At 33.8% G+C, this 15,210-nt stretch overlaps 2 protein-coding genes across 3 annotated transcripts; one reads left to right on the top strand and one right to left on the bottom strand.

Moving 5' to 3' along the window:
* Positions 1–905: 905 nt before the first annotated feature.
* Positions 906–7,189, bottom strand: LOC148199614 (uncharacterized protein At3g49140-like). Its single transcript, XM_088113710.1, has 11 exons — positions 7,032–7,189; positions 6,511–6,607; positions 4,963–5,185; positions 3,911–4,013; positions 3,753–3,820; positions 3,116–3,289; positions 2,896–3,018; positions 2,415–2,750; positions 1,779–1,931; positions 1,306–1,401; positions 906–1,177 (listed from the first exon to the last, which is right to left on the bottom strand). Exons 1-11 carry the CDS (start codon positions 7,090–7,092, stop codon positions 1,073–1,075), a joined length of 1,539 nt encoding a protein of 512 aa, XP_087969836.1. The 5' UTR covers positions 7,093–7,189; the 3' UTR covers positions 906–1,072.
* A 595-nt stretch (positions 7,190–7,784) lies between these two features.
* LOC124835519 (pentatricopeptide repeat-containing protein At4g21190) lies at positions 7,785–13,750 on the top strand. 2 transcript variants are annotated; one of them, XM_047310449.2, is made up of 6 exons: positions 7,785–7,939; positions 9,024–9,116; positions 9,246–9,344; positions 11,955–12,098; positions 12,356–12,568; positions 12,733–13,750. In XM_047310449.2, exons 2-6 carry the CDS (start codon positions 9,033–9,035, stop codon positions 13,201–13,203), a joined length of 1,011 nt encoding a protein of 336 aa, XP_047166405.2. In that variant the 5' UTR covers positions 7,785–7,939; positions 9,024–9,032; the 3' UTR covers positions 13,204–13,750. The 2 variants fall into 2 exon arrangements, with proteins under 2 accessions (XP_047166405.2, XP_087970315.1); XM_088114189.1 differs by having other exon boundaries at positions 7,807–7,939; positions 9,014–9,116.
* Positions 13,751–15,210: the final 1,460 nt, after the last annotated feature.

Here is a 15,210-nt window from a genome sequence, read left to right as displayed (position 1 = left end):
CAATGAAAAAAAATGTAAAGTGCTTAACCGTTATTTCAATACATCGGATTACACTACTAACATTCAAAATGGATATTAAACTCTAAGTAAAATATATAATACTTTAACTTAGTTTTAATAAAATAAAATAGTGTCTACTGACAAATAACAAGTTTACATTTAAAATAAAAAAATCGAAATGACATATCATTGTAATATAAAACTATAAAAATTCAAGATATTTAATATTAAATATATGTTTTCTATTTATAGATAAAATATTTTTTACTAAATTTAAAAAATAAAAATAAAACTAAAATATAGTAGTCCAAATCGGTCTTTAAAGCAATTTCAAAAATTAAAAAAAGAGACAATTTCTTTATTTACCTCTTTATTTTTCTCCTACACCCTCATTTTTTTAAATGTCATTTTACCTTGTTTTATTTTTTCTTCGTTCAATCTTCATTGTTGTACTCCATTAGTTTCATGCTTGTGAACAATTGCTTTAGAAGTGAAGGTTTTGTGGGGGCAATATATTCTAAATTCCACGATCTTATAACGCATTACGAATTACACAATTTGATAATGAATTTTGAATTGCACGATCTAAAACTCTATTCTAAACTACATCTATGTATTGTATAAACAATTTGAACTTTTTCCGTTGGTCTTGGAGATGCACGAAGTAGCCAAAAAGAAAAGATTGATTGCTACTAAGAACCATGGAACCCGTTCAGTTTTGGAGAACTAGGTCATAATAGGGTTTCAACCTCTACATGGCAAACTTTGGGTTCCATGGGAATTGACCACACTATTGTATTGGGGTCTAATGCCTCTAATTGTTTGTCCTGTACTTGCAGGTTTAAGATTAATCCCAAGAAAGTGATGAATACAAAAAGTGTGGATAAGAAATCAAGTGTCAGAACTAAGGAAGCAACTGGGGAAAAATTTACTTCCAACTAAAATAATAATTAAATGTAAACAAACTACATAACCTGATTGGCATCTACATCGGATCTTTTTCCTTGCCTTTCGCTTTTTATACACAATCATTGACCAAAGACATAAACCATACAAAAATCAGTAGACAGTTTTAGCATTCATTTTGATGTGTTTGCTTCATTTTTTGCTGCTTGGGGTGAGTTCTTGGAAATAGTATATCATTGAGTTGTCTCTCAGCACTGTACTCTGATGTGGCCTGGAAATGTATTTTCAGTAAGTTAAAATAATTGGAATAAACTACAAGGACATACATGGCAGAACAAATATAAAAGCTTATGAAATGTAAAAGTATTTAAACTCATCTATGAAAAAAGACTTGAGTACCCTTTTCTTGAATGAAAATCTCAGTGTTTGAATCTGGGTCCCAGAACAAACTCTTAGGTCAAATCCGAGCGAGTCTACACAGATAAGTTGTGCTTCCTGCAATAAATTGCAATCAAAGTGATTATTGATTGGAGCATACGTGAATGTGCATATGCTTGTGCACAAGTGCTTCTACACTTCATAAATGGTTCAACGTTTTATTTCAAACCATAGATGTCCTTTCCTTCATTTATAAAGATAGTGGTGAGTACCATCAGTTATAAAATGCTATCTACGGCATGCAGCAGAATAAGAGAGTGCATTAATTTGATGCTAGTTGAATCAAATGACAAAAGTATCAAAAAATGTAACCGAAGTATGCCAAAATTGTTTACAAAACCATTTACTGGTGACAAAGACTAAGTGGGAGATTTAGAGAAAACTTCCTTATAGAAGTGCTCTAAAGACATAATTTTCAAGAGTTTATGTATTACCTCCACTTGAATACCCTTGCATCTCCAACACAAGGACTTAAGGGCTTGCAAGGTTTTTTCTCCATCAGCTTTCAAACGAGATATGATTTTGGAAGCAGAGTGTGCAATAACATCAGGTTGGGCTTTCATGTAATCTTCTACTTCAAGGACAGTCTACAAAGAATCAGCAGCAAAATGTACTTTTTTCAAAACAGGTCTAACTTACATATACTTCACATTTTGACAATAAGCCAGCCAGGTCTAAAATATTAATGTTTAATCTTGGGATAGAAACCAAGGAGTTGGACACAAGTGATTAATGTGCTGAACGCTAAGTTGAAAGAAATCTTGGTCAGACTTTACTTCGGCTGAAACAGATTAGTCTAAAAGCCTTGAGGCACTAATAGACAATGTCCGTGGACCAAAAAAAAACTTGAGACAATCAAATATAAGGCCAGTATCTATCAATTATTGTACATGTAGTTACGTTTTGCAGTATTTTAACTTCCTCAGTAAAATATTCCATATTACTTAACTTGGTTAGGGTAGAAAATTGCGTGGTAAGGCACCGGGATCAGTTAATATGAACAAGATGCATGAATTCATAGTGGTTGTCTCCAAACAATCACAAGAAAACATACAAGTCAGTAAACTTACAGGTTGCCCTTGTGCAGAAAACACTTGAATTTTAATCATCTCCAATTTGTAAAATGGAGCTTCACTAATGGGGACAATACTATTCTCATTGTTTTCAACCTGATGTGATGCATCATCTCCAGAAGATCCTGAATTAAGCACATGACCATTAATCACACCAATATTTTCCCCTTTACTTTCTATGGTTTTACTTATGTCGGTATCACTGGATTGACCAGCAGATAGGTGCTTCTGTATTGTAGAATGTTCTTCAACAAAAGCAGCCCTTATAACCCCTTGGATGGCCACACAAGCCGGAGGCTGCTCCATCCAATCAACAGGATCATCGGAAGCAATCTATAATAATAACAATGAAGCCAATTGATACCACAAAACCAGGGAAAATTAATATATAAAGGATTTTAGAATGAGGTCTCTTAAAACCCCACACTAGGTCAATCAAAGTCATTGGTATAAGCAACATGTTAACTGTGATATCTACCTCAGCCAACTTTTTGGCAAAGTACATTGGATGAGAAGATTGCATAGTCTCCAATTTTGCCCAGTCTGCAAGTGTTTCATCATCATCTTGCTCATCGTCATCTGAGAAAGCAGCCACCCATTCCTGCAAACAACAACATAGAAATAATGAATTCCTATTGATGGTGTTTATAGTTCAGAAATGAATATAAGCCTCAAAGTAATATAAAAAATAATCAGACCGAATCATAATCTTCATTTTCATCTTCATCTTCATCTTCATCCCCTTCATCACTATCATCAAAACCCTCAGAATCTTCCTCATCAATTTCTTCGATCCCAAAGTCAATTTCTGAAGGACCAGACAAGTCCATCTCGGAGATCATTTCCATGGAATTAATACCAACAATGACTTGCTACAAGATGCAGAACAAACAATCCATAAACCAAACATTATAACATGTCATGAGACATATTTTACAATTATGCAACAGAAAAGGAGACTCAAATGAAAGATGAAAAGTAAGCTAAAAATGTAGCACACAAATTATGCAAAAGGATTGATTGCTTGTGCTTTAAATAGTATAATGAAACACAACAAGCAAGTAGTGTAGGAAATAAACAGATTGTTGAAGCCCAAAAGTTCACAAATCACATTTTCAACAATATAGAATGATCACCAAGAAAATGCAGGGAAGTTTAGTTAATAGCTAGTACATAAAATTTAATTCACAAAAATCAGGCACTGAAATTTAAGTAAAATGAAGCTTTCCACTAAATATACTGCATGCTGGAACACTCAATGTTCAGCTGACTGTTGCTATTTCAAACAAAAAAAATATATATTCAAGGGCATTATCAGAATAGGCATGGCCATACCACAAAATTATTTTCTGTTGTTAGGGACTGCAGGACATCTTCGCCGTTCTTCACTTGAAAGTATATATCTGCAATACGTTCAGAATTTAATTATGTGGATAAAGCTTCCCAAGCCCACGAAAATTAATACATAATAAATGACAATCGCTCTCACTTACTTCCATGCTCATCAGTCAAATAAGGCAAATCTGGCCAAATAATATTTTCATGAAATTCATCACTAATCAAACTTGAGAACATCAGTGTTGCTTTGCTGTTAACCTAAAAATGATATACCGCAATCATCATTAGGTAGCAATCCAGTTGTGATAATAAGAATAAATGCAACTATTCTTGATATAGTTCTTCCCCCCAGTTCAGAGTTTTAGCTAAATGAGTTAAGCCTAGGGATAAAGAATCCAAGACTCACAGTTTATTACCACCAAACAATTTTTTCTATAATTAAAATATTTAATAGAATAGAATATTTACATAGTTTTGGCAGTGAAGTTTCAGAGATAAATTCAGGCACGATGAGTGTAATGATTTTGACTGGAATGAAAAGACAATTCTTTTTAATAAACTTCTATAACATTGATAATTTTATGAAAAACAATCTTAGTTGATTATTTTGACTTATAGTTGGCAAACCCAATAAATTTGTAATAATATTTTTTCATATATAAATTTTCCAGCTATTCTTCCGTAGGATTTGAAGAAACCTTGTCAACTTCTGTACTTTCCATGTGTCCAAACAAAGCAGAAAAAAAATTATGGTGCGGTTCTTTCCAAAAGTTCAATTAACACCTGGGTCCAAAAAATGAATAATACCTCACAAAAGTAAATTTATTCACTTATTTTACCTTATAACTAACTTCATACCCAAATATCAACCTAAAAAATAAAAGGATGTTTTCCTTATTTTCAAATTTTATATACATCATGAAAAATGAGTAATGCTAAACAAAACCTTGTAAAATGAAAGGGGGACACTCGCTATTTGTTTTGACATCTACTTCTACCATCATTCATTACTTCATATATGAACATTAAAGATTTTTTATTGGAACATAGGGTGTTTTCTAGCAATCATTTAATCCAAACAGAAAGTTATTCATTCTCTGTTGCCCAATTTAGCACTAAAATGAGAAAACCTAAATATTTACCAAATTTTATTTTCACTTTCTTTAAGTTTACATTATTGATTAGCAAAGTTAATACAACTGAGTACCTCAATAATTGTTCTGCTTGTTTCTGCAGCTGAAAGTGTTGCATCTTCAGTATTCTCTGATGACGACACCGCAAGTTCTTCAAATGGATGATAGGATGACTTCTCATTTTTCTTTATAGGATCCTGAGCTGAGCCCAGATTCTCCAATGATGCCCTAATTCTACTCTTTACAAGTTTGTTTCTTCTTGTGAATGGAGTGCCTGTGTATACTTTACTTCTTACCCTGTGTAATTATATTCATTTATTAAACATTTCCCTTAAAAACGTTTGGTATTTCTAGACATGAAAGTTAGCCAAAATTTTCAAAATAAGCATCACAGATAAAACAAGACCTTTCTAAATACATCAACACACTTTGGCAGATGTCTGCAGATTAAAGAAAAATATAAAATTTGAAAGTATGCTGCTTTAGGGAACTGCATCTGACATTGCTACAAGACATGCACCCAAATAGCTTTCTTGAGAAAACTACAATATATCTCCCTTTACATTTATGACCAGCAGTCCATCCAACTGAATATTAATACTTAACATATCATTCAGCATCAAATGTGGAGGTAGAGAACTTTTCAATCCCGATAAAAAAGTTGAAAAACAAGACTAATTCATAGTGGGCACCATTAACACTAGACATTTGCCCATTCAAATATATTTTCATGTGTATGACTATAAGTTTGAAGCATGGTAAACCCTACCCATTATACCCTACCCCCACCAAAGAATTCTTCAAAAAAAGAAAAAGATTACTCTTAGAAAGTGAGTTTTAGAATTCACAAAATCGGCAATCAGAGTAACGTTTACAGTTACTTATGTACTATAATTTGGTCATCTCTCTAGTTAATATGGTATCTATAACAATTACATCACATTACACCAATCCCCATTCAAGCATTACTATTGTCACTGCCATTTTGGATTGACAATCATGCAAATTTCAAAAGAACCTCAATAAAGGGCGGCTGTAGTGCTTTTGATCTCTGATAATAATCCTAGCATGAACGATAAAATGATAGTGATTTGATAGCAATTCCACTGAAAGAGAAAGTTGCAATCATCTCGATAACAACAACACAAGAATTAAATGGTTTGAAATTGAAAGCAAAAAATTATCGTAGATAAAAATATAAAAATTGAATATTTGAGAACATCGTGGTTATTATTTGAAAATAAGCGAATAAGATAAAACCAGTACTTTCAGTTCAGTTTCATTCCAAAGATTTTGGCGGTGAAGTTTAACAGTGCACTATATTATAAATATTTTTCATTGTCAACCAATAAGAAATAATCTTTAATACGACATTTATAGTAACTATTACAAAAGTCACTGTCGCAGAAATCAATTATTTTCAATTATACAAAACCCATGATTGGATATTCTAATTAAATTCATTTGAGGTCTCACCATTAGCAGCATCCTTCCACAATTACCCATTACTTTTGTAACCACAACACAAAAACTACTTAACTAAGTTCCACAATTCCATTCCATAACCATCAAACACACTTCTCTACGTCATAAATGATCATAAGATACCAAACTCGTCATACCGAGGCACATCAAAACCACAGCTGCATGCGAGCCGGCACGACGCAACATAACGCACACCGTTCACATCATCAGCACTCCACATTGAACGATTATTATCTGCCAAAAAGAGTTACTGAATCAAGAATCAACGAATACATAATAATTACTATTACTACATTCGAAAACACCGCCATCTTTAATTAAAACATCTCACAGCATCATACTCAATCAATCAAAATCTAAGCTAAGGTGAGTCACAGAAAGCATTCGGAAAACATAAACAAACACTTGAAAGAAAGAATATCAGCCAAAACAATTCAACGAGTGAATGAATAACAACTACTGTTACTCCATTAGAAGTCCAAAACACAGCAAACGCCACCGTTTTATCTCCAACGTGACATTCCGTGAATCAAAATCAACCACTAAGGTGAGTCAGCGAAAGCATTCTAAAAACAGAACCAATTGGAAGAAAAAAAATTGAGAGAGATTGAACAGTTAAGAGAGAGAAGAGAGAGATTGAACGGTTAAGAGAGAGTACGAGGTGGCGCGGCGGCTCCGGCGTGGAAGCGGACGGCGATGGGAGGCTCGATTATCATCATAGTATATTTTTTATTGGTGTGGTTTTCGGTTGACAGAGAATATTATGAGAGATCCATAGTGATTTGAAGTAGAAGAAGATGAGGCTTTGTTTTTTTGCTATGGTTCTTTATGGTCAGGTACGGACAAAAGCATTGTAAACTTTCTACGCCTGGTCACCCGTCTTACTTTTGACGGGTCGATCCGATTTTATTCCAACTTATCAAGTTCATTCGGATCCAAAAAAAGAAAATTGGAATTAGTTTCAAATACAGTTTCTTAACCTTGTTACATATTTTACAGATTTTATCTTCATTTTTTTATCACATTTATTATCATCAAACTTATTAAATTTTACTTATAGTAGTGTCTTTGATGGGAAAAAAATAATAAAGTAACCACGTATTTCTGGTCGTTTAATCACTGTATTAAAATTTTAATGAATTTGTAAATTTTATAAAAATAAGAATAGTAAAATATAAAAATGCAGCTGCTGAAATAATGATAAGCAAGCATGAATTAATATTTTCTTTTTCTTTTTCTAAACACTGATAACTAAATAAATAAATAAAATTTATCACCTAAACGGGATTCGACCCATTTTTTATTAATTGAATCGGTTCGGGAAGACTCGCTCTGTCCAACTTACCTAACCCAAGACCGGAATACACGCACGTGACAGAACGCCGTCGTTTCGTGTCGAGCGATTAAAATATCCATCCCAAACTCCTTAGCGGTATTTCACGTTCGTTGTTCTTCGCTTACAGTTATAATCTTAGTTTCTCTCCCTGAAATGGTGGCAAAGGGTAAGAGTTCAAAACTTTGAGTTTCGAAGTTCCACAACACTGTGTTCAAGTGTATTAGGCCCTGGTGAGTTTATTTTCTTGTATCTCTTAAGTTTAATTTTCAGTGCAATTGCACGCTGTAATGATGACTGTTGAATGATTGTGGTTGAAAAATATTTATTAAGATGGGTAAATTTATACTTTGGTTGTTATATGTAATGCCTGAAGATGATATTCTTGTTTAAGCCCCATCTAACAATATGTGGCAAAGGTCCAAGAGTATATGCAAATGGTATTTTTAAGTGATGTATTTTTATGCTTAATGGCCACTTGACCTAGCTCTAACATAGAAGAAAGCTGTTTCATTTCAAATAGGTTCATAAAGGAAAATAGTTTCTCTGGTTTTCTGGTAACAAGTATTGTTTTTATGTATCTGTCTCCTTAATCTACTGATTATGTTGTGGAACACTGAAGTTGGGACATGAGGAATCTGCTAATAGCAAAAATTGGAATCAGAAACTGACTAAATTGCTTTTATGTTCGTGATCAATGCAAAATTTTCCCACTGACACCAAACAGTCACTCAATTTTTTAATGCAAAAATGATTTATTAATATGCTTACAAAATAATAATACTGTACAACAAGGTTTCAAAGGAAAGTCTAGTAAATTCCAATACTAAATTCGAATCATAAACTCGTAATGGAGATCAATTAAAATCCCACCCACCCCCACCACTTACACGAAGGAAAACAGTGCAGAGAGGAGTGGTCTCCCTTTCTCCACCCAACCTCGTGCAACTTCTACTCCCAACCTGCCGCAGATTAACCAGTGAGGGGCAGCAGAAGAACAAGAGTGGAACCCTAATCCCCTAACCAGTGAGTTTTCTTCATTCTCACACACCAAACCACTGTTCTGGGTTTTAAAAAATATTTTCTTCGAACTTGCCAAGTCGGTTGCAAAATTGCCAGTTTGACCGAGTTCAAGATTCCACCAAATTTACATCAAAATCGAGTCTGCTTCTAAGTTGACTTGGAAGCTATGTGTAGAAATGTAAACCTGAGTTAATGGTCAACTCACAAGTTTGATAACCATGTTGTACCATTTGTAAGTGCTAGAAATTGTTTATGTCCTCATATTGTTGTGTCTTATATTTTAGAGTTTTTCAGGTTCTCAAGATGCTTGCACTGATGGATTCTCCTCTACTTATTGCTAAAACATTTGAAATCATTAAGATACCAGCCAGTACACGGTGCACTGTGGTAAGATAAGGTCTATGATTATTAAATTCTGGAAACCAAAATTTTCAAGATTGCATGCTTTTATCATCAAATGTTTTAGCTCTAGGAACAGTAGGTGAACTCACCTCAATTTCATTTTTTTAATATCAGGTATGTGCTGCAAAAGGTCCAAGACCAAGGTATCCCCGAGTTTGGAAGACTAATAAAAAAATTGGGACCATTTCCAAGTCTGAGAAGCTTGTTAAGTCTGTAAGTCCTTTCATATGGCACTCCCTCTATTAGAAGAGAGAAAATAGAGGACATTCAGCATAAAGCCATGTGTTAGAATACACCACAGAAGCATGATTATACAGACTTATTGCATTAGCTACTCATGGTTAGAGCGTATTTTTTATCCCCTCAATGAGATATTCATGCCTATAAACTTAATTTATCACAATAAGATTTAAAATGTGATGATTTGATTCTCAACATCCCCCTTGATGTGAAATGTGAGTCATTTATGTACCTAATTTGTTACATATATAATCAATTCATGACTTTCTTAGGAATTTGGTAAAGACATTTTTTGACTGGTCAGCAGAGTTGACAAATATTGTCATAATATTGCTTGACTTGATCTTTTTCTCTGACGAATTGACAATTAAGTTTGATATGTTTGATCCTAATGAAATACTAGATTTGAACCAATATGAAGACCAACTTGGGTATCACAAATGAGTGTCATCTGATTAGTATATTCGAACCTGAGTTCTTTGACCAGTTGTTTCATCTATATAATCTAACATGTTACTAGTGTCATGGCTCTATATTGTGCTTCAACACTTGATCTTGTTACAAGATTTTGTTTCTTACTCTTCCAAGATATCAAGTTGCCACCAATCAACACACAATATGCATATGTGGTTCCCTTGTTGCTAGTTGAGTCAACCCAATCATTATGAAAATACCCAGCAATTTTATAATGCCCCTCGACTTCATAATTAGGGCTTTTATTGGGAATCACTTAATTTACTTTAGAATTTGAACAACCGCATTTCAATGGTCCCAACTAGGTGAATTCAAGAACTGACTTACCGCACATTGCAAAAGCAATATCTGGACAAGGGACAGGTAGATAATTCATTTTGTCAACTAGCCTTCTATTTTTCATAGGATCCATTAGGGCTCCCCCTGATCATTTAACAACTTTAAATTCAGGTCAATACGAGTGTCAACTAGTTGAACGTTGACAAGCCCAATTTCTTTGGTCAAGTGCTGTTAGGTTACTTTATAACGATAACCTAATCTATTCCCTCTTCTCACCTCAAAACTCGATTAACAGAAGATAAATGTATGAGTATGTATTTTATTAACTCTGTAAAGTATGGAAAACAGAATTACAAGTAAGTATCCCAAGGAAGCCTCCCTTCCTCCACTGGCAAGAATGTCCAGTCTTTACCCAAAAGATAATAACCTAATCAACAACCTTCTAGTAAAAACTATTTATAGTATCTCCTACCCATGCCCTTCTCTAACAGGAAAAAAACCATTCGACTTCTAACTCTCTACCGTTCGGTATTACTCTATCCATACTGTTCGGCTTGACTCCCTTCTCCTCTTCCACTGCCGTTCAGTATTACTCTGTCCATACCGTTCGGCTTGACTCCCTTCTCCTCTTCCACTGCCGTTCGGTATTCTTCTATCCATACCGTTCGGCTTGAACTCACTTCTCCTCTCCTCTTCAGCTACCATTCGGTACTACACTATTCATACTGTTCGGCCTTTCATTCCTTCCTCTTTTATTCCTCCTCTCATAAACTTTTAGCTTCCTATCAAGTGCACACTTTCTTTGGGAAATTACCAAGTCGTCCGTGATTGAGCAATATCGGTGATTGATCACTGCTAGTAATAATAATATCATGCACATAGACGAATTAGTTGAGACCTTCAATAGAGCAACCTCTTCAAGCATATCAATGTCGACTTCAACCTCTTGATCCTCTCACAACAACCTCTACTTTGGTTCCAGATGCCACAGTAGAGGCTGTAAAAGATTCTTCTCCCTGCCATTACCAGTCTACCAGATCCGGTCCATTCTTCTGACTTTTTCCCTAAATGCATTGGACCTGGCTTTTCCAAGCCCATTGGTCCCGAATTTCCCCCACATGCCTTAGTCTTGACCTTTATCAAATTCACTAGGCCGACTTTATCTCAATTTTTATGTTTTATTTATTTATTTTATTTAGGGTAAGTAGTCTTGTTACATTTATTTCATCCCAAATAAAAATGAAAAACATAAAAATTGAGATAAAAGCAGAGCATGTGTATCTGGAAAAAGTCATGGCTAGTGTATCTAGAAAAGAAGTCGAGGCCAGCAGCGCATGTAAAACAAAGCCAGTGAACAACAACTACAAATCCAAGTGGCAAACAATTATGCATGGCGGAAGGGGTGACTAATTAGCATTCCAATTTGCTTTGCGTAAGGGAACTCAGCAAAATAGTGACAAAACACGTCATAAAGAATGGTACTGCATTGATACCATGTTACAAGAGAGAAAATGGAGGCGTACTGAGCACAAATCCGCATGTCAGAATGCACACCGATGATTGTATAGGCGTATTGCATTCATTACATATGATTAGATTATATGGTAGTGTGTTCCCCTAAATGAGATGTTCATGCCCACAAAATAAATCTATTACAATAAGAGATATTATTTGATTATCAACACCCTATATTCATTCTTGTTGTCAATTTTAGCTTCATTTTTTTTTTCTCTGGGAAGTTGTGACCTTATTTAATTCAGAAAATTTTGGACTTATTTTTCTTGGTTGCTTTGTATTTCTGAAATAGTAATTTTTTTTTGTCTTGTACAGATTAAGGAACTGTCAAATGTCAAAGAAGAAGTTTATGGAGCTCTTGATTCCTATGTTGCTTGGGAATTAGAGTTCCCTTTAATTACAGTAAAAAAGGCGCTCAAGACCCTAGAATACGAACGAGAGTGGAAGCGTGTAATACAGGTACTTCTAAAATAGTAATGTAACATGATATCTTTAAATATTCTTTGTTTTGTTTGCTTTCTTTCTTTCTCTAGAGTTGCACTGACCCATTGCTTTGATATCTCTGAAAGTTCAGCCAGAAATTAGTATTTTCTGATGTTATTTATATATTTATTATTGGTTTCCTATTCTTTGAAAGACGCTTCTGTAGCTACATTCCATCTGGGGTTAGCCTCTGAACTAACATCCGATTGTGCAAATTACACGTGGGACTGTAGGTAACAAAGTGGATGTTAAGCAAAGGTCAAGGAAAGACAATGGGAAGCTATTTTACATTAATTAATGCTTTAGTAAACGATGACCGACTTGATGAAGCTGAAGAGCTTTGGACAAAGTTATTAATGCGGTATATGGAAAGTTTGCCTCGTAGATTTTTTGATAAAATGATATCTATCTACCATAAGAGGGGCATGCATGAGAAGATGTTTGAGGTATTATGATTTTCAACTCTATCAATTTAAACTTTTTACTCAGTAACATTACTGAGTAATAGTTGTCAACTTAACATGTCCCTATATTAATGAGAAGATACTTTATCTGAAGTTACTTCAGACTTAACACGTCATGGATATTCATTTCTTGATATCTGCTGCAGATATTTGCAGACATTGAGGAGCTTGCTATGCGACCTAGTATGTCTATTGTGTCAATGGTTGGGGAAGCCTTTATAGAGCTGGGTATGCTGGACAAATACCATAAGTTGCATGCAAAATATCCACCACCAGAATGGGAATATAGATACAGCAGAGGAAGGCGTATAAAAGTCAAAGTGCAACCTCCATCTAAACAGGTCAACACATACACAGAAAGGCGTGAGAATGTTGAACAAGACTCAGACTTAAACAAGAATTATGAATCTTCAGAAGAGACTTCGGGGATAATTGATGACCAGCAAGTCAGACATGATAATGATGTAACAATATACATGGAACCTGAACAAATTTCAGACATTGCGGAGAGAATTGATGACGAGCAACTTAGGCAGGAGGCCGATGTAACATCCAATGAACTTGAACAAATTTCAGAAAATTCAAATCACAGTATGGAAACTATTTTAGATGTCTAATGGGAGAAAGAGGATATAACTTCTCTATCAGATGAGTTTCTGTTGGCAGTTAATGTTATTAGTTGGAATCGTTGTTTCCATGACCATCTCCTTCAAGTTGTTCGGAGGTTAGAATGAAGACACACTAGAAGTAGAACAAGCGAATCATGTTTTTAAAATTGTCACAATGTGAGATTGAGAATCTGCTAATGGCCATTTCATTTGACGATGACCAATACACCATTTAACATGCCTGCAATCAAACAACTCAGACATCCTGCAATCAAGGAGCCAAAGGTGGAGGATATACCAAGCCAGTATCAATGCATAATTAAAAGTGGGTGCTATGAGTTGAAAATTTCCTAGTTGCATGACTTTATATCGAGATTGGGTGACTGCTGGTGTTAAATTGTTGTTCATATATATTTTATTAAAGTTGTATTTTATGGGTAACTTTTTCAGAATCCTGACCACTACGATGCATGATAGTCTTGAACTATTGGTTGCATAAATTTGTTTACCGTAGTTCAATTTCCCTTGTCTATATAATGCTCTAAGTTTGTCCTCATACTCTTCTTTGCATCACATCTAACGATGTCATGTTATTTGTTGTTAAATCTATCGTGAGATATGATTAGATAAGTTTTTATAAATACTTATATGGAATAATAAAAAAATAATAAAGTTCTTTTTTTTCATAAACTAAGTTAGTTATCCCTAAGTCAAAAGATATGTTTTGACAAAAAAAAGTAATATCTTTTTGCTATACCATGGATGAGATGTTAATCTAGTTGATACTAGTAAAATTGTTGTTGGATTGAATGGAACATTCATGTACCGAGTGAAAGTAGGATGAAAAAAGCAATGAGATGTCTTTCATAAATCAATTAATGTGTAAGTTAATGTAGTTTTATTGAGGAGGACAATATTTAAGTTTTCATGCAGGAATAGTAATGAATTTATTGAAATTTCTTATGAACCATTTACCTTAGAACTAGATTTTACTCATATTTGTGGTTTAATGTGTGATTTTCAAGGTAGTTGTTAAGCTATGATGAAGTTCTTCCAAAATGTCTTCAACTAGTTCTTTCAATACTTAAATGCATTTTACTAACAAATTGGTTAAATATTTATCTAAAACATGGAGAACATATATATACATTGTAGTTTTACAGAGAACCCACATTACGATGGAATTTTCTAATTACAATGCCACAAGATATAATTTATTAAACTCTAATTGTTTGTTTGAAATAAGTTTTCATCACGAAAGAGATGGTCCTCTTTTCTTTTATAAAATTAACTTTAAATCACTGAACATATTTAAGACGCGTGCTTCAACTAATCCTAGTTATAAGATTATATTGAACAATAAGTTTTTAATTTAAAAATAAATGAGATTAACACAGATGCAATTGTTGGAGCTTAGTTGCATTTGAAACATATATTACCATTTGGACAAAGGAGAGATAATGGCTATGGTGGGAAAGAATAGTTTTGTCCGGCTCATTCCTCCTAATGACACTCTTTTCTACTAAGATACCCAACATACTCTTCTTATCTAATCATTATATAGGTTCATTTCTCAGTATTTTTCATAGTATTCCTTGCAATATGTCAAGTTGAGATGATATTGTACTTACGTAATTGAAAAATGTCTAGGAAACACATTCGAGTGCATCTCGGAAATCTGGAACAGTATGGAATAAGTTCACATGTTTATTGTAAAGTAGTTAAATAGTAATAGTAAAAAAAAGGGATAAACTTCATCCCCAGCATTGACATTTTCTCTTTTCTCCAAGTCATTCTTCCGCTCTTCTTTTCTAAATTTCATCTTTGATCGTTTCAACTTTTATCTATTTCAGAATTTGATCATATCATGCATTTGATCATATCATTCAGTAGTTTAGGAGCTAAGAAATAGATCATATTTTAAAATAGAGTAAATTTGTATTTATTTTATAAAATCTTTTCTTTCCAATTTTTATAGTGTTTTAATTATCAATTTTAGTAAAAACAATCGAAAAA

Source organism: Vigna umbellata, chromosome 4 (assembly GCF_029865625.1).
Source record: "Vigna umbellata cultivar VRB3 chromosome 4, Vumbellata_1.0, whole genome shotgun sequence".
In the NCBI taxonomy this organism is placed as follows: domain Eukaryota; kingdom Viridiplantae; phylum Streptophyta; class Magnoliopsida; order Fabales; family Fabaceae; genus Vigna; species Vigna umbellata.
This window is presented reverse-complemented; position numbering and strand designations above follow the sequence as displayed.